At 45.6% G+C, this 21,897-nt stretch overlaps 2 protein-coding genes across 6 annotated transcripts in view; one reads left to right on the top strand and one right to left on the bottom strand.

The window, feature by feature from the left end:
• Window positions 1–21,897, top strand: part of DOCK1 (dedicator of cytokinesis 1) — a 490,751-nt gene that overhangs the window by 205,428 nt on the left and 263,426 nt on the right. The gene's annotated exons all lie outside the window — the stretch shown is intronic.
• INSYN2A (inhibitory synaptic factor 2A) overlaps window positions 1–21,897 on the bottom strand; it is a 55,720-nt gene that overhangs the window by 7,982 nt on the left and 25,841 nt on the right. The window contains exon 3 of one of the 2 annotated variants that reach the window (XM_059395958.1): window positions 7,850–7,921. The exons of the other annotated variant lie outside the window; for it this stretch is intronic. Coding sequence (XP_059251941.1) covers window positions 7,850–7,921 — 72 coding nt within the window. The remainder of the gene's footprint in view (window positions 1–7,849; window positions 7,922–21,897) is intronic. 2 annotated transcript variants of the gene reach the window in all.

The following is a 21,897-nucleotide window of genomic DNA, read 5'->3' on the forward strand; positions in this document are numbered from 1 at the left end:
AAGTTCTAGATGCTCCAAGGAGCTCTCCTTCTATTCCAGTCTGAGCTGAGGAATGTCAGTGCCACTAAAGGAAAGCAGTGAGAGTCTCATCGTACAGACCAGAAAACCATTAACTTCTCGTACATGTCTTCTGGTGTCACCAGTGACTATCCAAACCCCAAGCTCCCCACTCTTCCCCCAGGGATGCTATATGTAAAAGAGGAGTTTGTTCAAGTCGTCTGGGTGGTTCAGTCAATTAAGAGTCTGCCTTCAGCTCAAATCATGATCGCAGGGTCCTAGGATCGAGTCCCATGTTGGGCTTCCTGCTCTGTGGGGAGTTTGCTTCTCCCTCAGCCTCTGTCCCTCCCCCTGCTTGGGTGCTTCTGCGTTCTCTCGCTTGCTATCTCTCTCAAATAAATGAAATCTTAAAAAAAAAAAAAAAGGAACTTTTTCCACAATGGCAGACAGGAGAGTCCTTCGGGTGGTCCTAGCAATCTTGTGGTCCTAGCAATCGAGCAATCTTGTCTAGTCACCACATTTCCTGTGGAATTTCAAATGCTCTAACTCGGCATTGTGGTAGGGACCAAGTCCTGCAATCTAGCCCCTAAAAACCCCAAATCTGTGTTCATGTAGTAACAAATCACATTCATTTTCTCATGATAGTGACAGTGCAGCCTCCTCTCAATGGTTTTGGACATCGATGAATGCATCCTTAAATACTACTCTGGGCGTAACCGAAAGTGAAGAGGAGGGTCATCAGTGTAATAAACCTTTCTCTGCTAAACGTATTTTAACTAATTGCTTTACAAACAATATGTTGAGATGAGGAATCAGTTTCAGTTTTCCAGCACCCAGAGTTCTATGTTAGAACAGAGGTGTTACTGTTACAGAAGCCTAAATCCTTATATATTAGGGAAAAAGAAATAATATGTTTATAAAGTTCTAATGGAATAAAAAAAAAACTTTGGTTGTTGGCTTTGGGAATTTTCAAGGAGAAGTGAGAGGTCTGTTTAATCTTTTGTTCTGGCTTTTAATTTACTTTATTAAAACAATGCTTCCTTACGCCAGAACCACCATGTAAGGTGTCGTCCCTCGACTCCTCGCTGTCCTCTTCCGCGCGGCCCGTCGTTCATGGTGAATACTAAGAACGGAGCACTAAATATTAGACAAAAGGCTAATTTCCTCCACATCAGTTCATGTTGTTAAAGAACTTAATATGCACAAGTGGTGGTAATTAGAGCAGGACTGGAAAGAGCACTTCCACTAAGAGATAATCACTAAATGACAAAGGCTGCAGAGATCCCGCTCCAAGTGGGCTCTGGACAGGCTAGACTTGGCACCATTTCTGCATACAAATGCAATTACCTCTCTTAACAATAAGACTTCATTAGTCAGGAGGCTTTCGGTCCTGGTGGCTGCGCTGATTCCGCGTCCCCCGCAACAGCTCTCTGCGGCTAGCGCCGTACCCTGGAATCGCTAGCTACAGTTTCCATGCACGATTTTATCTGGCATCTTTGTGTCCTTATATTTTGTGCTTTTCTTGGTGATGATATGAATTGCCAAGGCCGGTCTGAGAAGATGCCGCCTGCTTATTCTGGGAATTCCTCCTTCCGTCTCCTAGAAGGTTCACGGACTCCTCTTCCCTGAAATCCTCCAGTCATTTGGGAAACGGAGGTGCAGAATTAAGGAACTTCCTACTGGATGAACACTCAGAGATCGCAAGTACTAGAAAGTTTCCAGCTGCTATAGAGATGACTGTACACGTGCAGGGAGGCCTCTCCATCTACTCTTGGGCAAGCTCTGGCTGTTTCTCTGCCTAGTTCCTATCTGGTTTCCGACTGTCTAGCGTGGGGACTGGGCTCTAGAGCACACATCTGAACCCTCCCCAGCATGCTGTCCTTCCAAGACGGTCCTGCCTCCTGGGAGTCGGCCCAGTCACAGGTCAAGCATCCCTGCTTCCTTCAGCTTCTCCTTCTCTGTCTTTTGTCCTTGTGTCTGTGGTACACTTTGCTTCAGAGCTCTGTTCTAGTACAGTCTTCGTGTAGGGGGTGTATGCAGGGTTCTCTTCAACCCCATTATAGACTCCTTCCCATCTCCCGGTGCCTGGGGCAAAGCCCGTCATTTCCTAGGAGTCCCGCTGGAAGTGCGTGCTGTCGAAATGCATATAAGCACCACATGGAAGGGGACTCGGGTATTTCGTCCAGAGTGGGTGTTGGAAATCCTGCCCGTGCTTGACCATCAGTGGATCCCATCAAATGACAAAAATAGGACACAGACAACATGGTCTTCTGCAGGGTCCCTCCCTCAGTGGTTTTAAAAACAAAGCAGGCCCTCCGCATTTCTGTCCATCCAGAAAATGCCCCATTACTGGTCCACTATGTAATTAGTGCCCTGGAGGCTAGGTGTGTGGTGGCCTTGATGTATGGAAAAGGAGCAGGTATGGGCAGTATTGTCCTGGGGGAACAGCAGCCTCAGCCCTTCTCACATTCTCGCATTCGAACACTTACAGGAGAATTTAAAATTCTGGTGAAGATTCTATTTAGTGAATCTGAATCGGCATCATTATTGCCTTTCAGACCTTGCTTTCATTCCCACAAGCCTTTGAACCAAGGTTAGCACATGCTATTTTCATAAAAATGCATGAATCTGAATTCAAGCCATTTTGTGGTGGTGTTATTTTACAAATTAACCACTTCAGTAAAGGAGGGAAATCGTATATTTCATTGTTCCTTTCTGAACCACAATCTGAACAAAGGTGAGTCATCAGAACCATGACTCATCAGATTCGTCTGACAAGAGAATTAACCCAGACGGGCTGGGCGCAAAGGATCTTAGCTGCTTATGAGCAAACATTCCATTAGTAATTTATCCATAAAACACTGTCTGAAATAATTACAGAGTATTGTGGCAGGAAATACGGATGATTAGCCAGGGAAGTTTTACTACAGAAAACTGAAAGTTGGATCTCTCTTCATCTTTTTTTCATGCTGAGATGGTCTTCATTAGAATTTCCCAGTTGGTCCACATCACAATCCAAGGGATGTCGTCTTGGGGAAAAAATGGAATCCCGACAAGCACCTCCAAATTCCCGGTTATGGGAAATACTACTTTTGAGGTTTGAGGTTTCAGTGGACGAGGGAGCAGGCGATCAGTTTGTTGCCCAGGAACGGTTGTATAAATCGATTTGCCGATGCAGGAATGACGGTCCTTGGTTGAGGAATGCCTTGTGCCTGCCCTTGCTTCTCCCACCGTGTCTACTTTCTGTGGAAGCTCAGACTCACTGCTGCACTAAATCACTTGTAAATCACCCAGTCAGCGAGCTTTGAGAGCTGGAAGGGCCCTCTCTGATCCCTCCGTGCTGCCTCACGGGGACACTCTGCCAAAGAGCCAGAGTGGGGGTGCGGCCGAACCTCTGGGGTGCCTGGCTTGGGTAGGCGGATGTTGCCAACCTCTGGCTTCTGGTGCTGGCAGACTTGTTCCCCGAAATTGCTTCAAGACCTTTTGTCCTTTTAATGTTTCTTCCAAGTGCTGTATATTTCCATGACAGACTTATTTTTTTTAACGAGAAATCGGTACCGCCGCCCCTGGCCAAGGTACACATTTATTACAGGACTGTGTTGGTCAAACCACAGGAAACCAGGCCTTGAACATGGCACCCTTTACATCTCCCTGGGCCAAGCAGTACTGGAAACACGGTGGATTCTTATGCTGCTCAGAGAGGGTAATTGGGTTTCGAGTGAAAATCACTGTATACCTGCAAGACAGGCGAGGTCAAATTCATTGAGCTCCAGGGCTCTCTCCGCCAGCGAACAAGTATGATGAACTGCAGCATGTTGGTGCGGCAGCTCTGATGGCCTCTTACGTGCTCCCAGTTTCTGGGATATGCACAGTGTTTTGGGATTTAAAATTTCTTTATTTTTTGAAACTCCTTTAACCTGTTCAGTCCCGAGGTACTTGAGGCATCCCGCAGGTAAGACAAGGACAGCGGCTGTGATGGTGGTACGGGGACTCCTCGGGATTGTGGGATCGTGCCGAGGTCCAAGGCGCAGGCTCTGGTGTCCGAGGGCTTGGGGGCCAGAGCCATGTTTGGAACCAAGGACCATGATCTTGAGCTAACTCGCCCTTGGTGATAGGACCCTCCCTCTGTTGTATGCGGGAACTGAAGGAGGACTTGCTTGCACGTTTCTTTGGTGAGAAGACACGGACCTAAGTCATAAGGCCTCTGAAATCTGGACACTTTCTTTGGCTCACTTCTGAGATGCCGGGGCTGCCCACGTGCCTTGCTGCAGGCTCCGGAGCAGGTGATTTGTCCTGCAAAAGGACTGAGTTCTGAGTGCTTTTCTACCAAAGAAACCTCTATTCTTCATGAAGCATTTGGCCTTTGAGGATCAAATCCTAGGGCTGACCTGAAACCGAGAAGTCACCTGGCCGAATTCCCCTGTGCTGGCCTTTCTCTTTTGATGAAAGGGAATCCTACCATGGGGAAGTTAGGTGTGTCCACAATGGCCAGCCATCATGAAAGACCCAGAGAGATGCGAGGCTCCCAGGAACCAGACCAATTACCTTTTGTCCTGTTCTATTAGTCTTTGGTATTCAGACAGTGTGATGGGAGCCCCCTTAACGGCTGTCTGGGGTTAGTCACCATGTGCATCCCCCCGGGATGTTACTGATGCCCACACAAGCTGTCACTCCTGGTGAATGATCCATAGCCCTCTGGTTGTCCTCTGCAGCTGTGTGCTCACCGAGAGGATGTTGTGTTGCGAATGTACAAATTCATGCCACTTGTACCCCGCATCCGAATGATGTGATTCGTTTGAATATTGCATAAACCAGTTTAATAGCACTTGGGCAAGAGAGAATTCCTTCTGTGAGTTACCTGCTTTGGACAGAGTAGGGAGTGGCCAGATAGCAAGTGTGGAAAAGCTAGGGGCAGATCAGGATCTAGAAGTGCTGTGAACTCAGATCCCTCACATGGTGGTTCATGGGTAATCACTAGGAGCTCGAGCATGAGGCCCACGTTCACAGAAGGCATCTGGGCTGCCCCCCTCAAAAGTCTAGCATACCTTTAAATCAGCCACACGGAAGATCTCAATTTATACGATTCAGATTCAGTTAACAGGTTAAGTGCATGAGTTCCCTTTTGACTGGGTTTGGGTTAGCTGACTAGCAGTGAGCTTTACTTGTCTTAGCATCCACGGAGCTGGAGCTCGGAGAACTCTGGTCCAACCTCAGTAACCAGGGCACACAGTGTCACATTTTTCTTTTGTGACCTGTAACCTTGTGACCTGTAACCTTGTGCAGGTTAGCAACAGTTAAATTGCCATGATTTCTAATGTAAAATGAGAGGAAGATTGGAAAGATTGGGAGCCTGGTGAGCTGTGTGTGTTCACCTAGGTAGGGGCACTGAGCTGCATACTAGCAGCTGGTGGTCTGGACACTGTGGGGGTCCAGCTGAACTGTTGCTCCTGAGACCTCCTAAAATAATGTGTTTGCAGCACAAGTTCGGGGGCTGGGGAATTAGTGTTGCTCTCACTCTGAAGGGAGAGATTTTAAGACACTTTCCCCAAAAAGCAAGCTAACATTCCAGTTTTTGTAGCACCACCTCTCCAGGGATGCTTGGCTCTTTTAGAGGGAGGGCTTAGGGAGGGGGTGTGCCTGGCTCTGGAGGGTCCTGTCATGTGCCCCTGAAGAAGCACCCCAGGGCCTAGCCATCCCTGGGGTCACATCCCTGATGATAAAGGTCTCTGTGAGTGGAAGGGTGTTTCCCCCATTTTGTAGGAGGTAACCATAGTGATCCCAGTTGCCCAGTCCCTCTCACTGGTGAGTCTTGGTTAATTTTGGCAATTTCCTGTGATGCTGAGACACTCACGGTTCTTTCAGAAAGTGGGCCAGTAGCTGGTGTACGGGGATTCGTGCAGAAGCTGGTTGAGCCAATTCTAAATAGCAACCACTCCAAGCTAATTCCTGAAGAAGACAAATTTCTGTCCTTCACGGGCTTGTTAAATCACTTTTAATATCACTTTTAATGTAAGTTACTTCTGGATTTAGAGCTAAATTTACTTAAATTACTTCAGTTACACTGGAGAGTGCCCTAATAAATTCTTTTTTCCATCACCCACAAACTGTTAAAGGGTTTGTGCTCGTCAGGCTCACTCTGAACCTTCTCTGGAAAGCTTGCTCACTCCTGCTCTGCTGTACCCAGAGACTGGGTGAACCCTAGCTCCCAACCTAACAGAGGCCGGACAGTGAGGCTAGATGCCGGGCGCTCGACACTCCTCGCTTCTTTTCCTAATGACTAACATTAGCAAAGGGAAAATGGCCGAGTTACATCCCTTCACTGTTGATTCTAAATTCTCTTCCACAGTGTGATTGTAGTGAAAATATTCCCTCGAACCAAACCTCCCTGCAAAGGCATGGTCTCTGAGGAGGTAATTTGCCATTTGTGGGAGTTCCTGACAAACAAAATTTGCCGGGGGGCTTGCTTTCCACCTCTTCTTTGTTAAAAGTGGGAGGACAATCAGGCAGCTTGGCATGCTTTTAGAGACCTTAACCTGGCGATGGTTCTAGCAGGGCCGGCTTTGTCAACCTCGATGAATTCAATGATTCTTGTTGCGGGGCTAGCCTCTGCTTTATAGGATGTTAGTGGCATCCCTGGCCTGTACCTACTCAATGCCTGGGCACCTCTCTCATTGTGGCAGCTGAAAACGTCTCCCTTCGGACCTTGCCAGATGTCCCCTTTCAGGCCAAATTGACCTTTGTGAACGTCTGGAGTAAGGAAGTGCTAGGCTGACACCCGCTGCTTGTGTCTGCCTTTGGGTTCTCCTGCCTGGCCCCAGAGAAGGTTACCATGTGATTCAACTCTGCTTTTAAAAGAGTCTGAGTCCCATGTGGGATGTTCTGCCTTGGCTGGAGATGTGTGATGGGCCCAGGAGGGTGTGGATTCAAGCTTTTTTGCTACATGGAAGACATTTACACGATCTCCCTGTCTCCTCCTTTTTGATGAAAGGATGGTGACTTTGAAGAACTTTGTAGAGGGTGTATTTGCGGTGGGGGTGTGGAGCGGAGGAGGGGACAGGATACATAACTGTGCAGTGAGAATTGTTTTGGATAATTTGGGAAGTCCACTAAAATTGTCCTGTAGGCTTTAGTTTCAACACTGAACTATATCGTAACATCTCTTACTACTCTCGCATCTTGTTTGCAAAAATTAGATTTCCGAAAAGAAAACCGAGAATAACCTCCCGGAAGGTTGTGACGACATCCGAAAATTCTAAATTTCCCTGAGAAGCCTAACATAGATTTTCCCCGTTGAAAGTTTCTGCTCTCTTCTTGTTGCTGTGAATATCCTAAACAAACTTTAAATTAAAAAAACGTGATGAACCGCGGTACGGATTCCAGAAGGGATGATGTCCCAAGGGATGCCAGAGCCACGATCTGTGTGGGTTCCTAAGGAAATTAATGGCATACTGGTGCAAGCAGCCTGGGTTCTTCCACAGTATGCCTGGCACATCCAGTGTGGTTTACAGTCTTTGATTTATACCATCTGCAGGGGTCCACTTTCTGGTCTTGTGCGAACACACAGTACAGTGCTCGCGGCGGGCGATTCTGAGGGAGCAACCATCAAACTTACACCAAGTTTTGAAACCACCAAGATGTATTTGCAGGATGAGTGAGTTCAAGCTCTCCCTCATCCTGGGATTGTACACCTGGGGTTGAGTATTTAGAAGGAGCTGAGAGTTATGGTCAAGTAAGGCCCTTTACTTTGTGTCTGATATAATCATCCCAGCATGGCCCCCGATGATTCTTAAATTCGTGGGTAAACGTCATTTGTCACTCATAATAGAAAAGTGGGAGGAGGAGGTTCACATACCTATAGATAATACATGCACTGTTCCTGCATGTGTCACAATTAGCTGTGTCTTGCCCCGTCCGATATGAAAGCCTACAAGATAAGAACAGGAGAGCATTACAAGTGGTGGCTGGTGGTCACTGGCTCTTACAGAGCTTTCCCAATGCCATTGCTTGTCATGGTAATGGAAACTGATTCCTGTGTGTTTCCCATTTGGCTCCTGTCTGCATTTATCATACAAAACCACTGCAACGTCTATAGCTAAGATGATAGCTAAAATAAATCCAGAATGTGAACATAAGCTACTGGGTGAAGGAGATAATCTGATTTTGCTAAAAGAGAATTGGGGGTGTTTCAATGCAGCTTTATGTTTACAGCTTTTGAAAGAAACATGGAGGGAAAACCATTGCCCGATATGCGGACTGCATGGCTTCACTTTGCCCCACAGCCTCTTGGCCTGCTGGAGTACAAGTCTGCAATCCTCGGTCTGATTTTGCCCAGCAAGCTAAGAATGGAGTTTCCATTTTAAATGGTTGGGAAAGAAAGAAGACAGAATAACAATATGTGGAAACTGTAAATTAATGAGATTTAAATTACAACGTCCATAAGGATTTTGAGAGTAAAGAAATTGTGAACAGTTTTTCCTAAGTATCTATGTGGCATCTTCCATTCTGCTTCTTGGTTTCCAGATTCCATTTATTCTCTGGCTTCAGAGAGAAAGCAGTTTACTCAGTCTTGTGGTAGAGTATCCAGTTTTGCTGTCTTGCCTTCCACTGCCCTTGTCTGCCTGGATCATCTGTGAGATCTGTCTGCCCAATGAGGCCACACAGTTTTGTGTTTTTTTGGGGTGTGTGTGGCCAGATTGGTAACTCTAGTCCTCTTAAAAAAAAAAAAAATTAGAGTATTTTTTGGGAGCGTACTGTGGAAGGTTGACTCAAAGGTTGATAAGCAGGATTTTCTTGACCAGGCCTTGACTATTTCTTGGCCTGGTCACCTCAAGGAATTGGCATTAGCAGTGCTTTCCTGCCATTTCTTGTAATAACTTCAGCTGACCTTTCTTCTCTGATATTTTTAACAGCCAGGTGTAGTTTTTCCGAATATTCCTTGGTACCCAGGGGGCAAACATGATAACCACAGCCTGTTAAATTTGTGACAGAAGAAAAGCTTCCATCTAAATTGGCTTATATATACTTAGGGGGTAAATTTACGTTCATAGAATCACTCAACGTGGGAAGAGTATGCACAGAAGGTTTTCCGTCAACGTCGATAGTCAATATTTTTATCACTTTTGCTATGTAAACTGCTCTTGTGTGTATCGTGGATTTTGAATTGAAAATAACTTTTGTTTTCCTCTCTGTATTTTGTGTTACATAAACATTTGACTAAAAGATTTCCCACTCAATGTCATGTTGTCTCAGTGAGCTTTGGTAAACTGGGGACTTGCCCTTTGAATTCTGTGTATTTTACTTATTAATCAAGTGGCCGTATTCTGCCCCAAAGTGCTGCTGATCATTGCCTGTGACCGCAGTGCATTGGGGCAAGGCCTGAAATGGTGGTGTGGCTGCGTGGGTGCTGACCTTTATCCAGCCTCACTTTTTGTGGGGCTCCTTGGCTGTGTGGGTTTGGTATTTTACTCTCCCCTTGGCTTAGTCTGTAGAGAGGAGCAGTCGAGAGCCCGTGTGCATCACAAGCTCTCCCTCCTCCTCCCCGGACATGGCCACTTTCTTACTTAGGCTTTTCCTTTTGACAGACCCCACCCGTATATTCCTCATGAACCTTCCCACCTGGCTCCAGATCAGTCAGACCCATTCCAGGGTTCCCCCGTGTCATGATGTCAACCATCTCCATTCTTCCATGCCTGATGTGTATCTAAAGGGACTTTCTCCATTAACCATATTCTGCTAGCGCTTGCCCTAAGGTCATGTCTCACTGACGTCATTCCGTACAATATTGTGCAACACTTGAGCCCGTGTCCTAGCAGTGACACAGGTGATGTGGAACGTGTCGTCACACTCTTAGATTGGGGTGCAGTTGAGGTACTGTTCTGCTTTTGTGTTGCACGAGCATATGCTAACCACCAGCCAGGGTGGCTGTTTATAGGAGCTAGGCACATGGCAGAGGTGAGGCTTTTAAAAGAAAGCAGGCAGAATCAGGGACATTTCTTAGCCCTCATCTGAGGGGCAGTCTTTCTGGGTTCTGAGGAAAATACGAATTCCAAGCTTGTAGAACCTTCCTGTCTTAGACCCCAGGAAAAATTCTGATCAAGCCTCATCAACACCAGCACCCCTTAATTGCCCAGTATTGTACAGTTCCCAAGTGTCTCACATTAAAGCCTTGGGCCCTCAAATTAATTATGGTATCCTCGTTTTAAAAAGGAAAATAGAGTAACATTTCACCTCCAGGATCTCATTATTCTTAGACCCCAGGCTGTTGATCGATTCTCTGTGATGCCTTCCTTCTACCTTGGGAAGGGTGTTCTGCATTCCGAGTAATTGGCAGCTTGGGATAGTCAGTGAGTCCAGCAATGCCAGGACAAGGGCTTCAGGTATCAGAAATGCACTTGAGGACTCTCTTCCAGGACCTTGGCATTTTTCGGTTATGCTTTCTTAAAGCATTTTCTGAAAGGACTCTACTCTTATCCCCTTCTTAAGCACACACACATTTTTTAAAAACACTGTTACAGTCAGTAAGCAAATAGTTATTAAGTGCTTATTTGGTGTTAGATTAGTTTGCTACCAAGGAGACATTTTTGAAAAAGACAAAGTCCTTGTCCTCACAAGGCTTGCAGTAGAGTGGCCAAGGCAGGCAGGCAGTGGGTGAACGCATGGATGGATGTATGGATGATTAACACATGATAACATGTGTTAATGGCTGTGAAGAGGTGGCTTTAGCTTGCTAGCACACTGAGGACATGGATTCTGAGGTGGGACCTTGATGATAATAAAGAAGGAGTCATCTGAAGACCCAGGGTTGAGTGGTGTAAGCAAGGGGACCGTCGCCTGTGAACATCCTGCAGTGGGAATGATACTGGTACGTTCGCCTGACAGAGAAAAAGGCCAGTGTGGCTAGAACAGATGTTGCATATAGGAACTGGGGAGGAGATGAGATTAGATCATGTAAAATGGGAAACACCTTGGACATTATTTTAAATTTAATGGGAAAGCCACTCTAGACTTTGTCGTATACTTGGATGAAACAGAGACGTGGAAAACACTTTTTGACTTTCTCTGACCCATGCCTCAACATCACTTTCATCCAATTTCCATTCTCTTGCTTTTTATTTACAACAAAACCCAATTTACTCAGTCCTGAGATACAGGATGGTTTGGCTGATGTCTATTGATAAGAAGCAAATGAGTCATCGCGCCTGCTTTGTATGGAGACATATCTGTGCGCACTGGTTGTTAGCTAATTTAAAAGAGAAACAGGCAGTCAGTCCTATTTCCCCTGTGTCTGCGAGGTATTTTCAGGATCTCATTGCCATGAACTTTTCTTAGAAAAAAACCCTTATGTTCCTGAGATTTTTTTTTTTAAAGGACCTTTCTTTTGTTTAAAGAATTTAAGTGTTTGGAGTCCATGAAGGCAGTTTATAGAAGGAGAGGTCAGTGGCAAATTCATTTGTGAATAAAATTGAAAGTGTTGCCCTTGTGTCATGGGGTTAAGTCATGGGCCGCCTCCAGCAGCTAACGTCAATCAAGGTATGCCTGCAAAAATTTTATTAAGCATGAGGGTGTTTTCAGTAGAGGGCTTAAGCCGTGTAATCCACTGTGCTTACTGCTTTGATAATCCATCTAATTGTCCTTGGAGCTTTCAAGCTGTAGGGTTTGGCTTCACTGATAATTTTATGGTCACATTAATAATTGTGTTACAGCATCTGAATGAATGTGTTCTCTAAATATAGATGAAACCGATAAATTCTTTCTATAGGACAGGGAACACAAAGTGCTGTTATGGAATTTCCCTAATTTTTCCTTCTCACTTGGAAGCAAGTCATAAAACCAATACTTGGAATGATTATAATTCCCACTGCCATGGAGAGGAGCAGTCCAGACTCTTTGAACTGCTGGACCAGATGCTTCTCTAGTGACAGCAGGGCTAGAGATCTTCGGTGACTCTACGTTTGGAGAAGAGAGAGCTAAGATTATTGATGTAAAAGCTGCAGAGGAAGAATGTCTTGATCAAAAATTTTAAGTTTTCCATCTTGCAAGTTACTTACTATCTTTGTAAAGCTCTCTTTCTTTTTGTTTTGAGGAGTTATACCTTATATGGGTTTATAATTCTCTGTCTGTCAGAGTGCCCAGTACACAGAGTATTTGGTTAACAGTAATGTGACCAGCTAATACAGTCCACTCTTTGGGTTCTCGTATTGAAGTTCAGTAATAGACAAATCTGATGAAAAAATTCCTACCAAGTACAAAAAGCAAGTGAAAAGTATACATTGTAAAAAGCTCTGGTCCCACTTTTTTTCCCAGTAGGAGCCCCTTTGTACCCTATGATAGGCATGCTCATTGTAACTACTTTTTTTTTTTTTTTAATACACTGATCTTTGTAGCACTCACTATTGTCCACTGCAGTTAGTTGCCATTGGCCAGTATTCTCTGCTCTTAGCAATGTCTGAGACTAGGAAAGAACATAATATTCAGCACCAAGAACAGCACCAACCTATTGCATTCGCTTCAGACCTTTTTCTCTTCTGTTCCCTTGATTCTCTTGCTCCCATCACTCTAGAACACAGTTCTGACTGAGGAACGGACTCCAGAATCTGCAGCCTCTCCTTGCTTGATGCCCTTTTGACATTTATGATCTTGGAGGGCTTCACTGAAAGCTAAAGGAGACTAGACACGAGTTATGAGATGAATAGGGATGTAAAGAGCATGGACGTTGTGAAAACAATGGAGGAGGGAAGTGTTGCTCTGGATTTGTCCAGACAGAGGGATGAGGACAAGTGAAATTTACGTGGTTCTGGTACAGTCCAGGTGTGGAGCCATTTCCACCTCTGTTTTGTGGATTTCTTTATAAGACCTTGCTCTACTCTACAGAAAGCAAGATGAGCGTCCTTTATAGAAGACAGTGTGGAACTCTAGTTGGGGCACCCCCATCCAAACACAACACTGGGACCTCCTTTCTGGAGTGGCCTAGAATTCTCCAGGTTACCTCTGGGTGTAGTTCACCAGTTTCTCCAGTACCCCAGGCTTCTGCAGTAATCTGCTCCCATTTTTAGTTATCCTTTTCAAATGTATACGTTCGTTTGCTTATATAAAAAGGAGAAGAATGGTGCTGAATCTGGGGTTTGCAAGTCTTTGGTCATTCCTGTAGCAGAGCAACAACAAGAGGTGATGGAAAGTAGAATCAACAACAACGGCAACAAAGAAGTTAAGGCACATGGCCGAGCTTTTATAACAAAGATGTGGGGATGCGGAAGGAAGGATGGCTGCGGTGTCAGCCTGAGCTCTGCCCTGGGGGGCAGTGGCTGAAGAGCAGGGGTGTCGCTGACAGACAGCATCTGCTTTCTTGAGAATGCGTCCCAGGGCGATCTAAGATAGCAAGGCCCCAGGTGGTAGGAAAAGGTGCTGAGAAATGTCACAGAAAGGTCACTGAAAGCTTTCTTCCTGGCCAAATACCCAAGCTGCTCAGTGTCTCTGAGACCTTGAAGATAAGGCCTGAGAGGCAGGACAAACAACTCCGACCCCCTCCCAACACCCCCCGTCCCCAAAATTAATTGTTTGGTTAAAAGGTCAGGAAAGGAACACAAAACAAAACCTCTCACTGTGCCTGTTATCGGAAGCAAAGTCCAGCAAAGTCCTTCTCCATCTCGGAGAAGAATGGTTGGCAAGTAGAAATTAATCCTATAGTATTTAGCCAAAACTACTAGCACCAGATTATTGGATTGACTCTCTCCATGCTGTTCCTCCTGCCACATCCCACAACCCAATTTTCTCCTTAAGATCTTAATTTCCCAGTTGAAAATTTCCTTCTTTCATTCCTGGGTGACTATAGGTGGTTTTTGACTTCAGAAAAGCATTCTCTGAACTAATGTTGCAAGTGCATTGGCGCACAGCGTGCTGTGGGCCTGTCCCCTGGAGTCCCGCATTGGCACACCGTGCATGAGACCCTGGTCTGCACTGCTGGTCTTTTCAATGGCAGGTGATTTTCAATAAGTTCAGAATTTCTGTCGTGCAAACAGATGGTGTCTTAGGTGATGCTAAGCCCAGGGCATGGTCCTTTAATTGCGGTCTTCAAGACACGCGCATCACCTAGAGTATCTGATTGGTCACGTGGACTTAGCTCCGAGGTCTGTATTAGGGCCTTAGCTAGAGATGGTGGTTGCTGTAGAAGAGAAAATTGCATGCTCTCTACCATCAGTGATGATTTTATGCACTTGCTTAATTTATTCTTGTTTTGATCCTTCTTGTTCTTTTGGCTTTCTCACTGGATGCCAAGAAGTGTTTTTTCTACCACATTTTAGCCCAGGTTTGCGCTCCAGCTGTCCCCTTCATGATAACTGAGCCATCACTTATGTCAGCATCTTAAAAGGCTTTTTCATTTAATAGTCTCAAAGTGACTTTAATTAGAGGCATAAAGTGATACCACAACTATTGTTGGGAGAAACTAAACTTCAAAAAGTAGTCAAAGGCAGCTGTTTTCAGTGACCCCCTACTATGTTTTAAGACCACCCCTAGCAGTGGTTTTGGCTTACTCCTAAGGCTGAGTTCTCCCTAGGAATTTGCCAGATTATACTCTGAAAGTACAGTTACTTCCCATATTAGCTGTTCCATAATGAAAGTGAATTTAGACTTTCCCTGTATGTCCATGCAAACTGAACTGTATCTCTGTTTTGCATCTAAGCTACTAAATGCCAGAATTTGGGGAACATCCAATTTAATTTAGTGTTAAAAGAACTTGAAGTTGATTTTCCAAACCCAACTCCCAAGGTCGTCCGTTGATGAAAAAGAGGCAGTGCTGGCTTCAACGAGCAATGGTATGACCTGTTCCCTCTTCCCCAGAAGCTGAGAGGAGCTGTCTGTTAGCCAGTGGCCATCTTACTATGTTAGGCTGAGCAGTCCTCTGCTCATCAGTGGCCTGGGACGCCCCGCTGGCTAAGCATTTTGTGTCTTTTAGAAAGTGAGTGGTGTTTTAAAGAATGCAAAATCAATTGCCCCAGGTCTTTGTGGAACCCGTTTTCCCTTGCCTTCTGGGTGTCTGAGAGGGCTGACTGGTTGGAAGCCTTCCTGGGTTTCAGAGGAGTGGCACAGTCAACTGTGCCCCAGGTGCCTTCAGGCAGCTCCAAGTTCCATTCCTCTGCCACAATATCTGCCAGTCGATGTTGTCTTGGTACGCAGCAGTGTCCTCTGTTTACCCCGCCAACGACCTGCATGCCAGTCACAGGAGGGGTGGCCATAAAAACTGTGGCTACGTGCCCTGATGAGTGGAAGACAAGTAACAAAATTAATTGGGAAAGTAACTTGGATTCAGCAGATCTATGAGGGTTGGATTGATCTCAGATCTGGTGGCTCTTAACCTGGTTTAAATAAAACTCAGGAAGACCCATATCCATGCCTTCTGTTCAGTATCTTGAATATGGCATAATCACCAAATTATTTGTATTTTGAGAATTTTAACCAGCAGTCATTAGTTATTATATTACCGTGGTTTCTCTCTTCTTCTGCTCTTTTGCTTGTAGATACTAGTTCTGGCAGTAAGGCCAGTCCCATTACACTGCTGGTTTCCTCTGTTCATCTAGGGCTTCTTTTTGGAGAAAAGAGGTCTCGTTGACATTGAATTACATCAAACTCTTCTGTTCCACACACACTCATGTGATCCTCCAGAATACGAATGTGTATGTTCCAAGCATCCCTTGTGTAAAAAATAGAGTTGTCCCGGCTGACTCCCCTAAAGGAGATCTATTTTTGGAATTTCACGCTAGAAGGGAGGAGCGATCTCCTATTATTAAGCTGATGGTTAGATTATGTAGCACTCTCTAGTGGAGTGGCAGGATAGCTCTGAAGTCCCTGGAGCCTGGGAACCCCAACACCATTTTGGCTTGTTGGAAAGTGTGCTGTGGTCAGACAGATTACTAAGAAATGATGTTTTTATAGCACAGCACATAGATGGGGTGATTCTTTCTTCCCATTTGTCTCCACCTTCATTTCTTCCTTCCTCCCCCGTCCTTCCTTCACTCCGCTCCTCTCCTCTCCTCCCCTCTCCTTCTCTGTCTTTCCTTCCCTTCCTTCCTTCCTTCCTTCCTTCCTTCCTTCTTGCTACTTTGAAATATCTTTTACTGTTTAAATAGGGGTATTTATTTATATATAAATATTGCCTTTCTGTACTTTCAACTGATGAAATGTTTTCTCCCTTAATCAAAATTACAGCGAGTAAGTATAAACACTTTTAAGTTAATAAATATGTATAAGTTGATCTCTTTATTTTTTCAGATTCAATTAACATATAATGTATTATTACTCGTTTCAGAGGTGGAGGTCAGTGATTGATGAGTCTCATGTATCACACCCAGTGCTCATTCTATCCTGTGCCCCTCTTCGTGCCCGTCACCCCATCTCCTAGCCCTGCCCCTCCAGCAGCCCCCAGTTTCTTTCCTATGGTTAAGAGTCTCTTGTGGTTTGTCTTTCTGTCGATTACGTCTTGTGGGTTTTTTTTTTTTCTTCTCCTGTGAGCCTCTTTCTTTTTTCTCAGATTCCACAGGGTAAAGTTCTCAACGTTGTTCACAGCCTGTTCCCCAGAGCTGGGAGTGGAGACGTTGATCCTTGAAGGAGCAGCTCCCCATGCGAGCCCCGTGTCATCTTAGTAAACACATCCTATGACCGAATCCTGCTTATTTCTGCTTCATCTTCTGGTTGTGAGACCTTAACGGGTTTGGCCACAGATGCGCCCGGACAGCAAGCCGGCCTGCAGCCTGGTTGCATGGTCACAGCTCATGGAGCTCTTCCTCGGCGTCAGCCTGGCGCTGGGCCTGTTCCAGGGAGAAGTTGCTTGGGTGACTAAAACAGTCCTTGCCCGCAAGACACCGAGCATCTAGAGGACATATGTTTCCAATAGGAAGGAGCTGCTTCTTTGCTGACCTAGGAGAGATGTAGATCTATTTCTGGGGACAGTTTCTGCGCTCATTCAAACGCACGTCTTGTTCTGGCCCAGATGCTCTGTTCCCTCATAGGCTGCTGGCAGGTTCCCAGCACTGTGCTGGTGGCTCTTTTGCAGCCGTTTTTCAGTGGATTATGATGGTGTGATGAGGTGTTTCTGTCCCACGTGACTGAGAGTATCTTGGTGGCCCCAGATTTATCTGCCCAGTCCTGGCTCTGAGTTCACAAGCACTTTCCGTGGAGCAGAGGGCTTGAGGTGTCCATCGTAAATAACCTGTTTCTTGCGTGACTCTTGGAAAGTGAGTACTGTGCCTCTCTGCTTTCAGCCTTTCCACAGGATTTATCAGGTGGAACGTGCCATACATTTTAGTCATTATTTTGCTTTCAGGTCCACCCCCTTCCCCCCATAATGTCAGCACCACGGGGGCAGATATTTTTGTCTGTCTGTCCTTGATGAACGTTCAGGGCTCACGTTGGATAATGAGTGAGAAAATGAGGCAATAGGGGAATGAATGAATGAAGAATCTGGATGAGCTCCTGCTGGGTTAACTGACCTCATACCCTGTGCTTCCAAAATGAAAATAGGACGGTCAGCTTTGCGCGGCTTCCAGCTAGATCAGGTGAGAGCATCTGTCTCAAAGTATTAACATTATCCTGTCTTAAATTTCCCAACAAGTGGAAAAGGTCAGTCAGCTTCTGCTTCCCGCACCCAGATATTAAAATAAATGGCTCAGCCCGCTGCTCCGCCAGCCCCTCCTCATCCCCGGGAAGTGTGTCTTCTTTATCTCAGAAGCAGTCCTAGTGACGGAATGTCCGTGTGAAACAAACACCTGATTAATAATGAATGCAGGTGCTTTCTTTACATGGTGTTGACCAATTCAAGTTTACTGGCCAAGCAGCTCCCCCAGTGTGGTGACCCTATAATTCTCAGGAGGCTGTGGCTTGTAGGGAAGCTTGCAATGCTTTTTCTCCTTCTAAAGAGAAACAGAGTGGTGGCCAGTGGAGGCTCATGGCAGCCGGCGTGACGCTTTAAGCATGCAGGAGACCCTGGGGGCCAGCTGGTGTCCCTTGCTTCTCCCTTGGCGCTCTGCTGCACCCCGCAGGGCCTCCCTCCTCTCCCTAAGGCTCTGCTTCACCTTCCTGCTCACTTCCCTTTACACAGCGCCCCGCGTGACAAAGAACTAGGAATATATTACTATTATTACTATTATTATTATTACATATCCATTATTATTACTGTCAGAAATACACGCAGACTTGGACAGAGACAGACACAGAGATAAACACTATTATTAGGGCAGGCCTTCTCTCTTTAGAGTCTTATCATCATATTTCCATGATATAAAATCATCATAGGTAGAAACTGGGGAAGATAGTAATTTTTATTTTGTGCGTGGACTGCCTGGTTATGTTACAGACAGGGCAAAGCCTTCTTACATTCCTAAGTTGCAAAATGGTAACCATGATGACAAACAAGTCCCTCACCCCAAAGGGCACCAGGAGTAGCTTTTAATAAGGAAAACAACTTTTTAGGGCTGAGCTGAGGCTGAGTTGATTAACTTGTTTTCCTGGAAGACAGATAAAGCTTAAGCGATAATTTATTGAATATTGATGAAAATGAATTATGGTGGCAGTGGCTACCGAGCTAAAATGAGAATAGGGATCTGGGTATGTTGTCCTAAAGCAGAACTCGTTCTGGCTTGCCGTGCTCTGCCATGCTAGTTCTCTTCCATAGAGTCTGACTTCCAGAGGTTTTAATCTGAAAGCATTTGTGTGCATTTGCTGGTACTTCTGATCATAAATATCCATGGAGCCCTTCATGTTTGATGTACGGTTTCTTTTGATCTGTTTTTTATTTTTTTTTTTTTAGAACAGTTAATTTTGAATCAGAACTTACTGTTTTTGAAGCATCTGCATTGTCTTGAAAGTCTGACCTTGTGCTGCTTTGTTTTTTAAACAATCGCTTCAGAGCTCTTGCAGTTGAAGATAAAATCTTTAACTTTTGGTGTCATCATTTATAAGATTCTTGAGGTCCAATTATGAGGCTTTGATCTGGGCAGATAGTTTAGTGCCCTAACCAATGAGATGTCGAGAGAAAAAACTGACTCCATTTTTGATGCCCAGGACCTCGACTCTCATAAATGTCCTTTCAGATGTGACCTTTAGAATACATGCATGCTTGTTTTTGTTGCATTGAAAACTTTTTCCTCCAACTTGTGGTTCATGTGAATTTAGCCATGTATTTGAGGAAAGCAGAGCCAGTGGGGCACCCGGCACCCAGCAGTCACTCACTGAGCCACTGATGTGACAGATGGTACCTTAAGGCCTTGAAGAGTCCTCTCCAGGGATGTTGCCTACGGATAGATTTTGTGCTTGCCACTCAGGTCCCTGAACTTCAAGATCAATGGTTCTGATTTTTTTTTTTTTCCTAAATTACCTCACAGAGGACATTCCTCTTACTGATTATGAATCCTTGAAAACATGCCTTAGTACTGGGATCCCTTTAAAAGGTGCTTTCTGCTTTCTTCAGAAAATAAGTTTGTAAAGATCTCACAAGCTCTGGACACAAGAACCCCTTAGTCCCTTCAAGTTAAAGGAAAAATCCAGATGTGCAGTAGCAATGAACATGCTTGCTTTTTAATTCTGTGTGGATACAGCAGGTTTGCCATTCTTCGAGGGTGAGATGGTGGGCACTTGGGCCCAGTAGAGATCGAGCTGGGAAGTCTGCCTTTGCCATTTCTCAGAGCCTTCTGACCTTGGGGATGTCACCATGCAGAGCCAGGCTTTACTTTTCTGGTGCAGAGAATCCCTACCTTCAGTGTTATTTTGAGCATTCTGTGAAACCGTGCAGAATGTTTGCCTATTGGAGGTGCTCAAAATAGATGGACATCGTGGGTGTAGTGCCCACTTCCCTGAACTCTTCCACAGATCCAGTGGGCAACAGAGCTTAAAGCCGTTTTTGCAGAGCCTAGGAGAATTTGTATTGGATTTGAAAACGAGAACATGTATTTCATCTCTTAAAAAAAAAAATAAACCCGAATTCTGGGATACAAATCCATAAATGTTCATGTCATGCCTTGAACTGCTCATTTTATCTGCAAATGCGGGTCTGGATTGCCTAGGAAGTCTGTGGTGAGGCATTCATTCACCTACCAACTTAAAAGGCCAGGGAGATATTTGAAATCTGTTTTGTCATTCTGCACAGGAAGATTATTTAAATTACATTTTCAAGTAGGTGTGATACCCACATGAAGCCCAGAGCAAGAATTTGGAATGTGTTTTATATTCTTACAAATGTATTTGCTCCATTTTTCACATTAAGCGTGGAAAAGCTTATTATTTTTGAAGAACTTAAAAAAAAAGTGTTTATAAAGTTCTGTAAATATAAGCTGTACAAAAGACTCACTGTGGTCCTGTGCGTTAAGGGAAGAGAATGCTGGATGGTACGTGATCTGTGCCTCCATTGCAGAATCACAAAACAAAACTTACACTTAAGGGTTTAAACTTGAATATTTGATCCCAAGTACATAAAAGCCATTGGTTGCAGCAGAAAAAGAAAATGGAAAGGTATTTCTGAAATCTGTTCAAAGGATGACCGCCGAGAAGGATAGACACCAGTTCAAGCCGGTGTTGCAGGTGAAGAGATGAGAAGTATAGAGTCAGTAGACAGAAAACACTGCGGCGGGATCCCTGGACGCACTTACTGAAGGCCGCCCGCAGACAGGGCTCTGTTGCTTGATTCTGTGTCTCTCTCTGTCAACTTTTATATAAGGCAGTGGCTGAAGTCACCCTGTTGGGAGGCCTCTCTGGAGCAATTGTTCTTAGAGCAGAAGGGAGCTGCGAGATCCCCTGTGTCCCCTGGACTGTCCTGCTTTCTTAGGGGAACAGGGAGCTGGGAGAGGCCCGGCCAGGAGGAGCCGGGGAACATGTTTCCTGACTCCGCAGTCTGCCTTGCCCACGATGCTGGATCTGCCTGGCCTATGCGCGTCTCTGAAAACGAACATGGAGCTAATGTCTCCCTTTGTAATCCCCCTGCCTTGTAGCTTTCAGAACGAAACCAGCCTTTATCAGAAAGCAGGAGGATCTCTCACTTGAAAGGTTTAGGCCTGCCCCTTGCTTCACCTCCCCACACTGAGAACCTGGAAGGCTCCTTCTCAGTCACAAAGTAACCTGGAAGGAGGGTTGCTGAGACCAAAGACAGCCCTTGGCTGAGAGCCTTGTCCTCTGTGTTTGAGAAACCCATGAGGCCAGTATGCTCAGTGCTCCCTTACCAAGTCGCAAGCTGAAGTTCGGAGAGGTTAATCACCTTGCCTAAGCACAGCTAGGGGAGAGAGAGGCCGAGCAAAGTTGCCAGCTCGGGACCGGCTGACTGCAGGGCCCCAGTCGCTCCACTCGGCTACGCTCCTGGATCTCACTCCTGGAAAATGGCACAACGAAGTGAGCAGGAGGCAGACCTCGGCCGGCCGGCTGGAACGTTTGAGTGACGACAAATGTGCAGAGACACCGAAACTGATTTATCAAGAAGATTAGGAAATGAAGTGCTGACATTTTCATCCTGTTCAGATAGGGAGCGCAGAGAGGGCCGGGAGGGCCTTGGCAGGAATGAGGACCTTTTCGCTCCTGATCTCCGTGCTGGGTGCTGCTTTCCCTTTGCTGCTCACAGTCTCCTGCGTTTCTGTGCTGCATCGTGCCAGACGCCTGGGAAGTCCGCACACGGCCTTCATCCCAGAAGAGACCCAAAGTGCTGTGTGCAGAACCGCTAACGCAACCCACCTCCCCTCTTCAAAAGGGGGCCATGCCAGCTAAGCAGGTGGAAAACTTCCATCTCAGTCAGTGGGTGGGTTCTGGCCACAACAAGCCCAGCATCCCTCCAGAGCGTGCTCTGGCACACTGAGACGGGCCTGCCTTACTGTGCCCAGCTTCTCGCTCTGCTCTAGCAGGCGGGCTCTGGGAAATTCCATCACAAGCTCCCAC

The sequence above is a fragment of the Mustela nigripes genome, chromosome 4 (genome assembly GCF_022355385.1).
Source record: "Mustela nigripes isolate SB6536 chromosome 4, MUSNIG.SB6536, whole genome shotgun sequence".
Classification (NCBI taxonomy): domain Eukaryota; kingdom Metazoa; phylum Chordata; class Mammalia; order Carnivora; family Mustelidae; genus Mustela; species Mustela nigripes.